Source organism: Microtus ochrogaster, chromosome 18 (genome assembly GCF_000317375.1).
Source record: "Microtus ochrogaster isolate Prairie Vole_2 chromosome 18, MicOch1.0, whole genome shotgun sequence".
NCBI classification, from domain to species: domain Eukaryota; kingdom Metazoa; phylum Chordata; class Mammalia; order Rodentia; family Cricetidae; genus Microtus; species Microtus ochrogaster.
This window is the reverse complement of record NC_022020.1, coordinates 26,063,221-26,080,360: the sequence shown is the minus strand read 5'-3', so window position 1 is coordinate 26,080,360 and position 17,140 is coordinate 26,063,221. Positions and strand designations below refer to the sequence as shown.

Genomic DNA, 17,140 nt, shown 5'->3' with positions numbered 1-17,140 from the left:
CAGACAGTTATAATATAAAACAATACAGCCATAGATTAAAGGAGTAAAGATAATAAAATAAATATTAAAATTGTACAAAAAGTAATAGAGTAAGAAAAATAGCCATGTAAAAAAGGAATAGACACACAGAGTTTGGATTTTGTATATTATTGTGTTTCTTTGAATTTTTTGACTGTGAATGAGCTAAGTACAGAGAGACATTTCATGGTATAGGCTGCTAAGCTAAACCAACACACACACACACACACATACACACAGTATCTTGACTTCAAAAATTGGGTATAAGGATATGTTGCTTTGGAAAAGAGGTTCTACTTTTGTTTCTACAGAGGATGAGAACCTGTGGATTCCTTCCAGACTAATGTGGTTTGATCAAACAAGACCCCCTGAAACAATGGTCCAGATGGTTCAACATCCATGATGACTTTAGGACTGCTGGCTGAGATGGACCTATCACACAGGATTCTTCATAACAGACCTAATTAACAGTGCCCCCAATCAGCAGAAAGTACTCAAGACAACAATTCCCAAATTCCCTAAATGATTGTTTTTAAATGTTTGCTTACATTCAAAGGGGGATATGCTATAGATATGAATATTTTGCATTGGTATGGATCTTGGTCTATTGATACAAATTTTAGGTCAATTTTGTCATATGTATATTTCTGCTCTTGATTAAGGTGTGTTTGTACATCTCATTTAAAAATGCAATGTATAATTAAGAAATACAGGTTAATAAATAGTCATCTATAATAGTCAAGTTTATAGTCATGTTAGGCTTTATAAATATATAGAGATGTATTTCAGTTAGATAATCTTCAAACCTTTCAAAGACATACAGAATATGGCATTTAAAATGTTTTAAGAACTTAAGACTTTTCATGACGAGACACATCTGGTCCTGGCAGCATCAATCCACTTCAAGAGGATGATAGGCATTAAAGAGGCTCCTTATAGAGTTTGTTAGCCATTTGGACAAGAAACTGCTCTTGCCTGGATTGCTTGATGTTATGCTGTATGAACTGGATATGTAGGACCCACAGAAAAATGACTGCTGAACTTCCCTAAAGGTGAGACCATCCTTTGGGATTTCTGCTTCATAAGAGAGTCTGCCAGACATTCTGTAGGACACAGAAGAAAGCAACTGATGAACTTTGCCAATACAAGGCATAAGAGGTCTTCAAATTTCCTGTCTCATGGAAAAGTCTGCCAGATACTATGGCCTGTAGGCTGAAGATGGGTGCTCCAATGTTACAAAAGAACTTTGGGTGACTGCCCAGGCAGTGAGATGTCTCTGTCATTTCTAGAGTTTTGGAAGTTGCTTACAATGCACTTCCTGTTAACTTAGGTAATATATCCTTCTGGGGTCTTTGATGGAGTTGAAGAATAGATAGCCATAATTATAGTTCTTCTTAGTTATGATAAAAGATAAAGTAGATATAAATATTGTAACTGTAATTCTTGTTTGATACCTGTTTTGTTATATGTAATTTTACTATGTTAAAGTTAAAACCTTCCTCTTTATTTGAACAGAAAAGGGGAAATGGTGTGGAAATCCTTCTGTAGATGTGTTACTTTTATTGGCTAATGATTAAAGAAGCTGCTTTGGCCTGTGATAGGGTAGAATAGAGCTAGGTGGGAAAAACTAAACTGAATGCTGGGAGAAAGTAGGCAGAGTTAGTGAGACACCATGTAGCTGCCAGAGGAGAAAGTTATGAACTGGAGTTGGAATCTTGTCAGTAGGCCACAAGCCTTGTGGTAAAATATAAAATAATAGAAATGGGTTGATTTAAGATTTAAGAGCTAGCTAGAAATACACTTAAACTATTGGCCAAACAGTATTGCAAATAATATAGTTTCTGAGAGATTATTTCGAGTCTGGGCAGCTAGGAATGAACGAGCAGCCTCTGTAAACAACGATGTAGGGCAATAGCCACAGCCATGGCAAGGAGGAAGAACAGAAAGATCAGGGCAAGGACTACCATTAGGTAAAGATGGGGCTTGCCCAAGGGTCAGAGGGGGAATGGGTAAGCACTAAGGTCCAGAGACATCTCTTGCAAGCTGTCTACAAAGATTACACAAAGTGTAGCAGAGACTGAACAGGGTAGTTGACCTTCATTATTTATTAGAGTCAGAAGCTGGTGATATACTTCATTTTGTCACTCAAAGTATGGTCAGTACAAGTTCTCCCTCCCATATGCAGTCCCAGGCTATAGAGTCCCACAAGGCAGGAGAGCCAGGCATTGTGTTCAGAGATCATGTCTATAACTACTGCTTTGATGATCAGGTAACCAGACTCTCTGTGACAGGCAGTGATATGTAGAAGAGCTCAGGACTGCTGTGCCCCAGCACTGGGTACAGCATATGCTGGGTGCGTCACTGAGGTTACCCACCCAGCATGCACATGCCCACCTTAGCATTGAGTACTGAAGAATCCTGAATGTGGAACCTCAGTGTCAGCTTGAAAGACTGTATCTCTTTGTGGTGGTTGTATAAACCCCACTTGGGGCATATAGGATAATAAACTTAGCTCCAGGTCTCGGACTAAGATGGAGTAGGCTACATGGTCGATAGGCCCCAAAGAAGGATGTGAAGAAGTTACTTGCGTGATGGAGCCTCTAGATGAGGATTGTTCTCAGTTATACGGACCATAGAGGAGGCCTAATGGAAAACCGAGTGTTGACAGTGATGTATGAGATTTACAGAATCTGTAATGTCCTGGAAGAATGGAATAGATTTGTTCACTGTAATAACAGGACTATACTCTGGACTCTGCTTCTGGTCTGAGGCTCTGTTTGTTGTCTACCTATATGTGTGTTTTGAATCTTGAACTATTAGAAGTGGAATTTCCCTTTTATTCATCACAGGATTTCCCCATTATATTTTGCAATGTATAGTGTGACTTCACCATCATTTTCTTGTACTCCAATTATGTAGCTCTTCACCTCTTCAAAGGCCAACTATCCATCAGTGGTGAGTTTCCCCCTTTACTGTCCAGCTTGAACAGCTGTCTAACCACCTTGTCAGCACTGGTAAAGGTGTAGGTGATATTTTCACTGCTGCTCTCATCTGGGGCAGTGGCCAACAGTCTTGGTACCCAGGAGTTAGCAAAGGGATTCTCTGAGATGCTGAACTCTAACCTCTGGGGATGTTATACTTTCCATTTGCCATACCCCCCTGATATGGGTGGTGCAGCACCTTAGTGGCCTGCCCCCGCACACAGTGGTGAAGAGCAGGTAGTGGCAGGAACGTCCATCTCTGTTCAGGGGCACTTTCTGAACAGGACACATTTGCCATCTGGGTTCTCCTTTTGAAAAAAGTAAAGTGTAATCAGGGCAGAAGGAGTGTGTGGTGGTTTGAGTGAGAACGAACCCCATAGGCTCATGTACGAACGTTTGGGGAGCTGGTAGATTGTTTTGAAAGGATTAGGAGGTGTAACCTTTTTGGAGGAGGTGTGTCACTGGGGATGGGTTTTGAGGTTTCAAAAGTCCATGCCGTTCCCAGTAGCCCTTTCTCTCTTTGCCTCATAGTTGTTATCTCAACATGTGTTCTCAGCTACGGCATCAGGACCATGTCTGCCTGTGCCTACCTGCTACTGCCTTTCTCCTCACCATGATGGTCATGGACTCATCCTCTGAAACTGTTAACCCCCAATAAACTCTTTCCTCTATATGTTGGCTTGGCCATGGCGTCTCTCCATAGCAATAGAAAAGTAACTAAGACAGGCAGTACTATTACAATGGACTAACTCCTATAGCAGTATCTTCCAAGGGTTCTGGGATGAAGGTGGGTCCAGGTAGCTCCAGTTTCATAATTTCCAGTGCAGTGTTTTTTTTTTCCTGCTAATGCCAGTTGGTGTTTGTTCATATCCTTGATCAGCCCACTTACATGATAAAAGTTTAACAGCTTTTCAATCATTTCAAATTCCAATATACAGGTTGACTTCTGACCACAAGTTTGCTCTTGATCTGTAAGGTCGCTCACAGGTAAACCCCCCTTTTCTGTGTTCATGGCAAAGCATTTTCTCAGCATTAGCCACAAATCCTCATCAGCGAGCCCATGGCTGGCTTTTCTGGAATAAATTACTAAATCTCTGAGACCATCAGGCAGAACACAGACAGAAGAGGGGAAATGCCACAGCAGTGGTCCTGTCAGGCCTGGATCCAGAGTTATCGCTCACGCTTCTCTGAGTGACACTGGGAGTCCAGAGCACATGATTTGTCTTACTGGCAGGTTCTCTGACAGACGGATAGCTTTGCGGTAGGCAGACAGATTCAGGGTTCTCAGATAATTCCACTGTGGCTGTGGGGGTTGATACTTTGCTCATCACTAGTCAATGGAGGCACTCTGCACTAAGGCAGAGGAGCTGCACAGTAGCCACTGATGACTCCAAATAAAGACCCAGGTGGAGTAATATTTTATTGTATACTGATGCTGAAAAGAACATTTTCATTGCCAGCATTTTAAATACTTGCTATGCAGTATGGCTGACATTTCTTAAAATTGGAATTCTATATCCCTCCAAATTAAGCGCTTTTTCATTTCTCAAATAGCAGAGGTTACCTTGTTGCAATAATGTTTATTGGCATAGCTACAGTTTTGGCTTTTATTTTCATAAAATGGTCATAATGGCATCTTCCCTGTTTATCTTAGTAGACCAGAGGGACCAATAACATTTTTGAAAAGTATGCAAATAATAAAAGTGTTGGTGATTGCAAAATAGAAATACTGGTAAGTTTGGTGGGTGCTATAAAACTCCATTTTATTCCTCTTTACTTTAACTTATGAAAATTCTAAATCCCATAGCTCTTAGCTTTTGTCCTGTTTTATTTCTGAACACACACACACACACACACACACACACACACACACACACACACATGAAGAGAGAGAGAAAGAGAGAATAGGGTCTCATTATATAGCTCAGGCTGCTCTGGAACTAGAACTTGATGTATGCTCAAGCTGGCCTAGAATTTGCCATCTTCCTCTTGCCCTGGCCTCCTCAGTACTGAGACTGCAGCATGCACAAACTATTTTCTTTCTCATCTCATCTTTCTCCCAAAAAGTAAGCAAAAAAGATTGATAATTTTTTAAAGAATAAACTGTATAGTAAGAAGTTACTATCTTTCCTGTTTCCAAGTATTTACTTTTAATTAAATAAGCATGATTTAAAAATGAGTTTACCAGAACTAGAGGGTAAAACCATATTGCTGAAGATACCACACACTTGAGTCATAGGACATGACAAAATCAAGCTGGTACCTACCTGGAAGCTTCATCCCTACTGGTTAGTTGTAAGGTGGAAGTGCTAGAAGGTTCTATGTCAAGGGAGAGAAGTCATATACAGCCTTCACCATCTATGAATCCTGTGGATTACATAACAACTTGCCTGACAAGAGACTATCACTGATGCAATAGTGGCATGAATCTTATGGGAGTAACCAACCACTTCCTGGTTGGATTTAAAGCCTGCCCACAAGAAAGAATTCATTCCTGATACCATGAACTGAGACAAAACCTATGGTTGGTTAAAGTTATTGGCATTAATAAAACATAATAACTAATTGCCCCTTAACTGTTTATCTTTATACTCATATATTAGTGTATCTCTCAATCTTCACCAGAGAAGTTTCTTTTTGTAGTAGATAACACACTCATGATGGTCAACAAGCACAGAATAAGAGGCCATGGAGAGTTCAGCTATAAATGGGACACTGCATCCCTCCCTCCACAGTTCAGAGGTCATCACAGAAGAGGATAGAGACAGAATGTAATACAAGGAATAGACATCTGTAACAAAACAGTATTTGCTGGACGTGACGACACCATTGCACACAAAAACTCACAGCTGCCGAGACTGCATGCCCAAGACCTACACAAGATCAAGCCAACCAAAATACTGTCGTGGATGAGGAGGGGCACCAGCAGTTTCATCCTTGTCTTACTCCTGAGTTTTCATTAATAATAGAACCATTTAGATAAATGTTTCGATTGATGGTTGCTGGGGGAAAGAAGTCAGTTTTCTTCAGGGATGTGGCTCTGAGAGGCTACTCATTTTTCAGTGGATTACTCTGTATACACATGAATTAGAAGGATTACTAAATGGACTCAGTGAAGTTATTTTTTAAAAGATCACAAAAAGGAGGACAAAGTGGGGGTGATTAGAAGAGGAATTGGAAAGGGAGGAATGGTGGAGTGATCAAAACTCATATGCATATATGAGTTCTCATGCAATAAAAAATAATTCACAAATAGTATATTGTTCATTATCTCAGTACAATTGTTCTCAATAGTATTTTTCCCAAGTAGATTAACAATGACAAATTGGGAGGTAAGATATGAATACTTATAACTGAATGTATGAAAGAAAGATAATAGATTTTTCCTTGGTCCCCAGTTTACCTTAGAATTATTTAAACATTTTTTTGAGACAGGGTCTCTCACGGGATTCTGACTGCCCTGAAACCCATTGTGTAGATAAGACTGACCTTGGACTCACAGAGATCTGCCTGTCTCTGCTTCCTGAGTGCAGGGATTAAAGGTGTGCACCATCACACCCAACTCGGTTAAACATTTTTAACTGACATTCTTTGCTAGTCAATAGACATGCTGATTTCAATAGTCATTATATGTGCCTTACAGGTTTTTTCTTTCTGAGACAGGGTTTCTCTGTATATTCCTGGCTGCCCTGGAACTCATTCTGCAGATCAAACTGACCTCAAACCCAGAGATCCGCCTGCCTCTGCCTCCAGAGTTCGGGATGAAAAGTGTGCATCACCACCACCCAGCTGGTGTCTTAGAGTTTTAATTACATGTCCAAATTAGGAATCCCACAAAAGAAAAATATCTTTAACTTATGCAGTATATTGTTAGTCTAAAATTTGTCAGGTGTATAACAACATGACCTCACAAAGCATTAAAGTATCTTAGACTCCTCATTATGCCCGGGATTCTAGACATTCATTCTCTTTTTATTATTATCATTATTTTTTGGTGGTGGTATGCAGAGGTGAGAGGTTGATGTCAGGTGTCTTCTTATATCACTCTCTTATTTTTTTTTTTTTTGAGACAGGGTCGGTCTTTCATTGAACCTGGATCTCACTGATTGGCTAGTCTGCCTGGACGGTAAGCCCCAGGGGCCTTCCTGTCTTCATCACTCCTGCTTCCCCAGCACTGGGGTTATAGACATGTATCCAGCTTTTTTGTTTGTACTTGGGTTTTGGTAATGAGCTCTTTTAAAAATTATTTATTTTAATATTATGTATATGGGTGTATTGTCTGCTTGTATGTGTATGTCTGGAACCCATGGAAGCCAGAGGAGGGTGTCAGATCCCCTGAAACTGGAGTTATAGACAGTTGTGAGCTGCCATATGGGTGCTGGGAACCCACCCGGGGTCCTCTGCAAGAGCAACAAGTGCTCTTAAATGCTGAGCCATCTCTCAAACCTTAGTGAGTGCTTACATGGTAAACACTCTACCGATTGAGCCATCTCCACTGTCTTAGCATCTGTGCTTTCCAAACGTTCAAAAATCACTGAAGCAAGACTCTCAAAACATATGCAAACAAAGGGCCTTCCCACTACTGTATGAGTACCCCATTCTTATGGGAAAGGTACCTTTCCTAACACGCATACAACCAATACTTAGAAGAATATAAAGTATATAGGGTACTCATACTTACAGCATATAGAACAAGCATTTTATAATGTAACACCTATTAGATGTTTAGAGAGATTTAAAGGGTGTTTCTCCTTTGCACGAAGCTTGTTTCCAGATACATAATCAAACACAAACTTTTTCTTTAAAAGTAATGGAAACGGGGATGGGGAGATAGCTCGGTCAATGAAGTGCTTGATTTCCAAGTGTAAAGACCTGAGTTCAATCCTGATAACTCATTTTTTTTTAAAAAAAAAACTGGCATATTGGCAAATGCTCATAATCCTAGTACTGGGGAGGCAGAGAAAGGAGATATCTGGGGCTTCCTGGCCAGACAACCTGGCTTACCTGGTGAGGTTCAGTGTCAGTCAGCAAAGGGCAGATGGAAAGGTGCAGAAAATGAACTGAGTAGTGACACCCTCACACAATCATGCTCCTGAGATTGGAGACTCAGAAACAAGAGTTTCTTTAAGGAAACTTTATTAGCCTAAAACAAGCTCATCCCTAAGAACTGAACTTTAAAATGAACACATCCTTAAATCATCTTGACTTTCTCGAATGCAATTCTTATACTCCTGTAACAAAGCAGATTTGCATTTACACATGGGAGCACGCAAACATTCTGAGAGACGTTGATTTTGGTAAGGGAGTTGGCAGAGACCAGCAGATGCCAGGGGAATGGCACATTCATACTGGTTAAAAACAACAGTATTGACTCTTTGGAGACATTAACAGATGTCACAGAATAAAACAAAATGCTAAGGTTACTTCTCACCGACTTATTCTCTCAGTGAAGATACACATGCGACAATTACACGCGTTAGTTAAGCCAGACTGTTCTGATTTTAAAATGTTGTAATCTCATCATCAGTATAAATTGAATCTATATTTTTTTCTTTTCTTCTTCTTTCTTTTTTTTGAGACAGGGTTTTGTTGTGCAGCCTTGGCTGTCCTGAAACTGGCTCTGTAGACCAGGTTGGCTTCCAATTTAGAGTGCTCTACCTCCTGAGTGCTGGGATTAAAGGCATGTGCCACCACCATCTGGCCTAATCTATATTTCTGATAGAAACTGAGAAAAAAGTTTTCTTTATTGTCCACTGATTTGTGGAAGTAATGTAAGTTTTAAGTCATTATCTACAAATATACTGAAATATAAAGCACACACAATATCACCTATTGTTTTAGTTACTGTTCCATTGCTGTGACGAGACATCACCTCCGAGGCAACTCTTAATAAAAGCATTTTTTTTGAGACAGGGGTTCTCTGTGTAGCTCTGGCTGTCCTGGAACTCACTAAGTAGACTAGGCTACCTTGAACTCAGAGCTCCACCTGCCTCTGCCTCTCAAGTGCCGGGATTAAAGATATGCACTATAGCTGTGCAGCTAAAAGAAAACATTTAATTGGGGTGGCTTGCTTACAGTTTTAGAGTGATCATCATGGTGGAAAACACACAGGCATAGTGCTGGAGCAGTACCCAAGAGAGAGAGAGAGAGAGAGAGAGAGAGAGAGAGAGAGAGAGAGAGAGAGAGAGACTGGACCGTGGCTCTTGAAATCTCAAAGCCCACCCTAGAACACATCTACTCCAAAAAACCCACACCTCCTATTCCTTCCCAAATATTTCCATTCCCAGGTGACAAAGCACTCATATATGCGAGCCTATGAGGACTGTTTTCATTCAAACCACCACCCCTACAAAACATGTCCACTAATAGGGTGTAGACAAATATCCCAAAAGGAACAATACAGGTAGCAGTTTGAACTAATACAACAACTCTTTTAGTAGCCGAACAGCTATCCTTAAAATAGTAACATTTTAACGGAAAACGATCGTGTTTATACGGAAAACGATTGTGTTTATCAACTTCTTTTAAGGTAAGCCTGCTGTCAGCAGCTAGATTTTCTAAAATATCCACACACTAAGAAAAGATATTCAGTCCCAAATACGATTTGAAAAGTATCCGTTACTGAACAAAACCGAGTTAAACTCCAATACAGCGAATGATGATTCACCATATAACTACCTGATTTTGACTCTGCCAGAAAAATGAGTGAGAAGAAAAATGAAAATGCTTTAGTTCTTAGTGAAAGAGATAACCAACCTGAGCAGCTCCGGGCTCTCCTTGGCTGGCGTGACTACTATCAGGTACCAGCAGTGGCTCGCTCTTTTCGCAGCTCTCCTCATTGATGAGCCTGTCGGCGTAATTGGGCTGGGGGAAGATCAGGTGGCTCTTTTTGGAGTCTGTAGTGAGGGAGATTTCATGGGAATAGGTCTGAAGGTAAGCCTGTACCCCATCCATGCCCACAAAATGAGAGGTAGGCACGCTGGCCAGTCTGCCGGCGGAAGTCTGAAGCAGGCGTGACATGTGCCAGTGCCTAAGCCTGAGGGCCAACAGCACAGTAACGAATCCTAGAAAGACACAGGACACCACTGCCACTGATATCACCAGGTAGAGTGTGAGATCTGAATCCTGGGCCTCTGACGGAGAGTTGTCACTGCCTAAGTCAGTCAGTACATCCGGAATGCTATCCCCTACAGCGATAGTGAGTGTGACTGTGGCCGAGAGAGGAGGCTGGCCATGGTCCTGGACAGACACCACCAGGCTCTGCTTGAGAGCATCTCTGTCCAATAGAGCCCTTGCTGTGCACACCTCACCTGTATGAAGCCCAATTGAGAAGAGCCCTGGCTCACTGGCCTTGAGCAGGCGGTAGGACAACCAGGCGTTCTGTCCAGAGTCTCTGTCCACTGCCACTACTTTGGTTACTAAGTATCCAGGCTCTGCAGAGCGGGGTGCCAGTTCCACACCAGTGGAACCATCAGTAGGAATAGCTGGGTACAGGATCTCAGGAATGTTGTCATTCTGGTCTAGCACAAACAAACTCAGTGACACATTGCTGCTGAGCGGAGGAGTCCCGCTGTCCTTAGCTGTTACCAGAAGCTGCAGGTCTCTCAAGTGCTCATAGTCGAAGGATTGCAATGCGTACAGGACACCAGTGTCAGAGTTAATGGAGACATAGGAGGATACAGGAGCTTCCTGAAATGTATATTCAGCCAGGGAGTAAGTGACCCGAGCGTTATCACCACTGTCCGCATCATAGGCAGTCACCGAAAAAATGGAGACACCTCTGGGGTTATTTTCTGAGATGGAAGTGGAATAGGAGGAGCGAGAGAAGGTGGGTGGGTTGTCATTTATGTCTGTTACTTTCAGAGAGATGTGGTTTTCTGTAGACAACGGAGGCGTTCCATGGTCAGTAACGGTCACTGTGACGTTATAATCTGAAGTCTCCTCTCTATCCAGTGCCCTCGTTGTTAATAGGTGATAGTAATCATCAACGGACTTTTCCAGTTTGAACGGTAAGTTCCTGGGAATAGAACACGAAATCTCTCCATTCTCCCCAGAATCAGCATCGTGCACGCTAAAGAGTGCTATTATGGTTCCCGGTAGGCAGTCTTCAGAAACGGAACCGGTGAGGGAGGTCAGTATTACTTCTGGGGCGTTGTCATTCACGTCCTGGACTGTGACCAACACCTTAGCACTGGCAAGAAGAGCGCCTCCATCTTGGGCTACCACCTCCATGAGATAGAATCTGGATTCTTCATAGTCCAGTGATTGAATAGTTGAGATTTCCCCCAGGTTAGAATCAAGTTGGAAAGTCTCGGAAATTTTGTCTTCTTCGTTGCGAAAAGAGAAGGTTAATTTCGCATTGATTCCCTCATCAGCATCCGTGGCGGTGAGTGTGAGGAGTCGAGCACCCACAGGTATGTTTTCTGGAACGCTCACTCTGTATTCGCTTTGAGTGAACAGGGGTGCGTTATCGTTTGCGTCGAGGACGGTCACGCTGATATGGACAGTGCTAGAATGTACTGGGTTTCCACCATCCAAGGCTGTGAGGACCAGGTCGTGAGCAGACGCTTTCTCACGGTCCAGGGGCTGTTCCAACACCAGTTCTGGATGCTTTTGCCCATCAGATCCGCTCTTCACATCCAGAGAGAAGTGCGGGTTGGAGCTGAGCCGGTAACCCTGAAGGGAATTGACACCCACATCCCCGTCTCTCGCGAAGGGGAGCACCAACCTTGTTCCTGCAGCCGCGTTTTCATTTACTTTGACTTTTAACTCCTCATCACGGAACCGGGGGAAGTTATCATTAATATCAAGAATTTCCACTTCTACTTCATAAATTTTCATCTTATTCTCAACCAAGATGTTAAAGCTGACGAGACAGGGCGCGCTCTGGGCGCACAGCTCCTCCCGGTCTATCCTGCCTGCGGTGACCAAGCTGCCACCTCGCGGGCTCAGGGAGAAAAGCTGCGACCTACCTCTGGAGACAATGCGGACCCCGCGTTCCGCCAGCTCACGGGGCTCGAGCCCCAGGTCCTTGGAGATGTTGCCCACAAAGGAGCCTTTGTCCAGCTCCTCCCGCACCGAGTAGCGGATCTGTCCTTTACCTGGCGCGCACAGCGTCCCCAGCAGCATGAAGAACTTTAGCACGTCGCTGCAGCTCCAGCGCCTCGGTGGATCCGCCATTGTCTTTTCTTCCTTCGCTTTCCTCTTAGTCCTGGGTCAGCCCGCTGGTTCCTTGTTTCTCTAAAGCTGAGGAGAGCGGGAGTTGGGATGGGTTGCTTTCCCCAGGAGCTTGTCTGGTCTCGGTTTAATGCTGGGAGGAAGCTGGGAGCCTGTCGTTTCTAAGACAGCTTCTTTCCCAGTCTGGTGAACAGCGACGCCCAGAGTCCTAACCGGTTACTACACCAATTCTATTTTTAGTTCGCCTTAGTTTAATTGTTATTTTCATTCCCAAGGTTTTTGCTGTGTATTTAACACATTATTGTGCAGCAGTGTTTATATTTAGTAAAGTTTTAATCCTGACAGTAAGCCTTCCACAACCTGAGATCAAGAGTATTAGTTTTATTTTACTTCTCCAAAAAAGTTTGATTTTTATGCACCACTGAGTACTTATATCTTACCCACATCGAATCTGTTTAGCCAAGAAATTGAAATTCCCACCTTTGTTGTCAAGACTTCATTTTTATCAGGATAGGTTTATGAAAATCTGCCTAATATTATACTAGTGTGCTGGGGAAACAAACCCAGCTCTCAATGTATCTTTGCAGAACGGCCCATATGTTTTCAATAAAGTTTTCAAATTTCCAATCTAAGGCTATAAGCAACATCACCATCTCAGACAGTTGGGCTACCTGCATTGCTATGTCTTCCCATTCCTATATTCAAAATACCTGTCGACATTTTGCTGGGACAGGATCTTGGTAGCAACCAGTATAGTGACTGTGGGAGATGGGGCTTCATTTATCTCTCAAGGAGGAAGTCATGGGTATTGAGTCAGCAGTGGTGAGTGGCCTATTTGTTTTGAGGAGATATTTATTGCCATCAGTCTTGGAGAATAACATGAAAAGAGAAATCATGGCAGAAAACAAGAGACAGTTCAGACAGCCCCTTCTGCAAGATAAAACAATTCTTACCTAATAACTCATCAGTAGGAAAAGATTTTAACTGAGATCTATATTTTTTGTTTATATAATTTTATAATCTAGGGATTGAGGCGCAGTTCAGTTGGTAGAGCTCTTGCCGTGGAAGCATGAGACCCCACCTTGATCCTTATTCCATCAATAAGTAAATACTCAAATAAGTGAGAAAATGATCCAAACCATAAAAATTTAGATATTTTTGTAGAAATTGACATAAGCACAGGTTGTAAACTTTTTCTTAGCATGTATTTTTCTTAAGAACAAGTTGTTCATGAAGATGCTATCTCACATGTACTAACAGAATTCACTCTTCATAACAGACATACTTTTGTACTTCATACTTTGCCCATCCATTGAAAAGAAACCTGGGGGGCAGCTGGAAAGATGGCTTAGCAGTTAAGAACACTGACTGTTCTTTCAGAGAACCTGGATTTGATTCACAGCACCCACATGTTGGTTCACAACCATCTGCTACTCCAGTTCCAGGGGATCCAGTGCCATCTTCTAGTCTCTGTGGGTACCAGATGCACCGGCGCACAGACGTACATGCCAACAAAACACCCATACACATAAAAACCCCAGATTTTCATAAATTAGAAAAAGCATCCAGGAACCCCAAGACACTCTGCTTGTAAGAAACTCACGACTCAAAGTCAATTGAACACTACCCCACCCAACATACTTCGTTGATAACAAGCCATCATTCTGGGGGATGTGTTTCTTTCACACTCGATTTTCACAAACTTGATTATCACAAACAAGGGCCATGTTTATTCTGAATCGCCAGGGATCTAAGAGGACCCCAAATCTGAGTGTGAGAGCTCTGGCATGAAAAGAACCTCGTAAGTTTCCAAGAGTGATGAGCTTTGGGGGTGGGAAGGAATGTAAAGAGGAAGGAAAAGAAGTAGCCTGTGCTATGAACACTTGTAATGACGGGCAAGCAAACTGCACACCCAAGGTAGAAACCCTTCTGTAAGATGTGATTGGATAAGGTTTCCATTTAAGGCAGAACATTGGTCAAGACTCACAACAAAATGAAATATTCAACAAAACCACCCCAAACTACTTAGTGATTTATTAAGAAACACTGAACCCTAAGTAGAAAAGCGAACTAAATTGAAGCTCACCTTTGAGACAGAATCCGAGACAAAAGGAACCTCAGTGTCTCCAAGAGTATCTGGTATCCAAGAGGTGTCGTCACAGAGGAGGTCCTGAGGAGCCACTTCCGGAGTCACATTAAGAAAGTTAAACTCTGTCTTAGCTGACTGTGAGGCGATGCACACATTGTAGGAATAAGGCAATGTCCCCTGACTGTAGTTGGGGAGAACTCCAGTCGCAGAGTTGGAGCTGAGACCAGGCTGAAAGCAGCCCCAGGCAGCTGAGCTGGAGGAGCATCGCAGGCGCAGAGCAATAGCCAGAATCACCGCCAGGAGGAAGAGTACTGAGATCAGGGCCAAGGCCACCACCAGGTAAAACTGAAGCTCACTCTGGGGGTCCGATGGCAGAGGGTCATCGCTGAGGTCTGGCAGGACCTCCTGCAGGCTGTCAGCGAAGATCAAGTGCAGTGTGGCTGTCGCTGAGAGTGGTGGCTGCCCACCATCACGCACAGCGACCAGAAGGCGCTGTCGCGCAGAGTCTCTGTCACCCAAGGCACGCGCTGTGCGGACCTCGCCAGTGCGCAGCCCAAGGCTGAAGAGTCCGGGATCACTGGCCTGCAGCACATGATACGACAGCCAGGCATTGTGTCCGGAATCTGCATCCACCGCCACCACCTTAGTGACCAGGTATCCGGGCTCAGCCGACCGTGGTACCATGTCGAAGAGCGCAGAGCCGTCGGGCTCGAGCGTAGGGTACAGCACGCGCGGTGCGTTGTCGTTGAGGTCGCCCACCAGCACGCGCATGCTCACATTGGCGCTGAGCGCGGGCGAGCCCTGGTCGCGGGCCTGCAGTGTCAACTGGAAGGAGCGCAGCTGCTCGTGGTCGAAGGCGCGCTGCGCGAACACCACTCCACTGTCCTGGTTCACGGATACGAATGATAACAGCGCCTTTGGGTCTAGGTCGCTGGCTATGATGGAATAGGAGACCTGACCATTGGATCCCAAATCCGGATCAGAGGCGCTGACTTGAGCGATGGAGGCTCCAGGTGGGTTGTTCTCAGCCACGTGAACCACGTAGGAGGCCTGGTGGAAAACGGGTGCATTGTCGTTGACGTCTGAGATATGGAGGGTGATGATTATGTTGGAGGAGAGTGGCGGCTTACCCCTGTCGGTAGCTATAATGGTGACGTTGTATTCTGGAATCTCCTCCCGGTCTAGGGTTCTGTCTGTCACTAGTTTGTAATAATTCTTCGAAAAAGATTTCAATACAAACGCTGCATTCCTCAAGACGTTGCAGTATACGTCTCCATTTTCTCCAGAGTCTTTGTCCCTCGTTTTTATCAAGGCGACAACTGTTCCTAGTGGGGAATCTTCCGGTAGGGGGGTAAAAACAGAAGTCACAATTACTTCGGGTGCACAGTCGTTCTCATCCAGAATTTCCACTTGGACACTGCAATGGGATGCTAGGTCTCCGGGATCTTTTGCTTCTACATTGAGGGAGTAACTCTTAGCAGTCTCAAAATCCAAATTATCCTTTGTCGTGATTTCTCCCGTTTGCTTGTCTAAGTTGAAAAAACGTTCTACTTGTTCATCCACATTGTGAAACGCGTAAGTGATCTCTGCGTTGACGCCCTCGTCCTGGTCGGTGGCTGTCACCTGAAACACGGAGAAGCCTGGTGGCACATCCTCCCGAAGGGTGACCCTGTACACATCCTGGCTGAACACTGGAGGGTTATCATTGACGTCTGTGACTTGGATTCGAATCCGAGAGGTGCCACTTCGGGGAGGATCCCCTCCATCCACAGCAGTGAGGACCAGCTGGTGAAAATTATGCTCTTCTCTATCCAGAAAACGTTTTAGAATCAACTCAGGATATTTACGCCCATCTGGGCTCTCCTTCTCTGTGACTTCAAAGTAGTCATTGTCACCGAGGTAGTATTTTTGCAGCGAATTAGAACCAGCATCTGAATCCAGGGCTGGTTCCAATGGAAATGCTTTACCTGGTCTGGTGGACTCTCCAATGTTTAAATCCACCTCACTCTGTTTGAATTGAGGGGCGTTGTCATTTATATCCTGAAGAATTACAGCTACATGGAAAATATTTAATGGCTTCTCAGCGACAATATCGAATTCCAGAACACACAGAGGCTGCTTCCCACAAACCTGCTCTCTGTCTATCCTGTTAGCCACAAGTAAATCTCCGCTCTCTGGGTTTACAGTAAAATAATCCTTCTCTGCGCTGACCCTCAGCTTCCGGGTGGGCAGACCCTGAACACCCAGCCCCAGATCTTTGGCGAGGTTTCCTACCACCGAGTTCTTGGCCAGCTCCTCGGGAATGGAGTAGCGGATCTGATCGGGGAGAGCTCCGCAGAACAAAAGCAGAAGGAAGGGCGACAGTACCTGCAGCCACCGTGTTATTCTGCTCCCAGAGCCCCGCCCCATCCTCCTGGCTCGCGGTGCTGCTGTGCTCCTTTGTCGGGGAGGGTAAGTCTTCCTTTAGTGGCTGAATCCGGCTAGGACCACTTTTGGGGGCTTGTTTGCTACATCCCGATTTATAATGGCTTCTCCTCTATGGTTGCTTTGCACAGGAAGTTACTCTCCTAGTCTTCCAAACGCGTCTGGGAAATGGTCTTTCTCTTCTTTTGACCTACAGCGACGCCCAGAGGTCTTCTCAGAAATTGCACCGAAGCTTGTAAATACTTGAATTTTTGTTGTTGTTGGTTTAGATTTATCGTGTATTTATTTGTTTTAAAATAGGTAATATATTGAAATTTTCTTAAATAAAGATGCTACATATAGTATATGTCCTTATTATCATCTATGAATCGTGTAGCAATCTCTCTTAAGTGGAATGAGTTCTACGTTTCTTGTGTATCTTTTGGGTAGCATGAACAACCTTTAAATAAAT

The 17,140-nt window shown here is 43.7% G+C and overlaps 1 protein-coding gene across 8 annotated transcripts in view; it reads right to left on the bottom strand.

Moving 5' to 3' along the window:
- Positions 1 to 17,140, bottom strand: part of LOC101987887 (protocadherin gamma-C4) — a 183,832-nt gene that overhangs the window by 136,122 nt on the left and 30,570 nt on the right. The window contains exon 2 of one of the 8 annotated variants that reach the window (XM_026783388.1): positions 14,263 to 14,489. The exons of 5 other annotated variants lie outside the window; for them this stretch is intronic. In XM_026783388.1, the coding sequence (XP_026639189.1) occupies positions 14,263 to 14,489 (227 nt within the window). Of the gene's footprint in view, positions 1 to 9,755; positions 12,307 to 14,262; positions 16,816 to 17,140 lie in introns of those variants that run through there. 2 more of the 8 variants (XM_026783385.1, XM_026783380.1) reach the window with 2 other exon arrangements.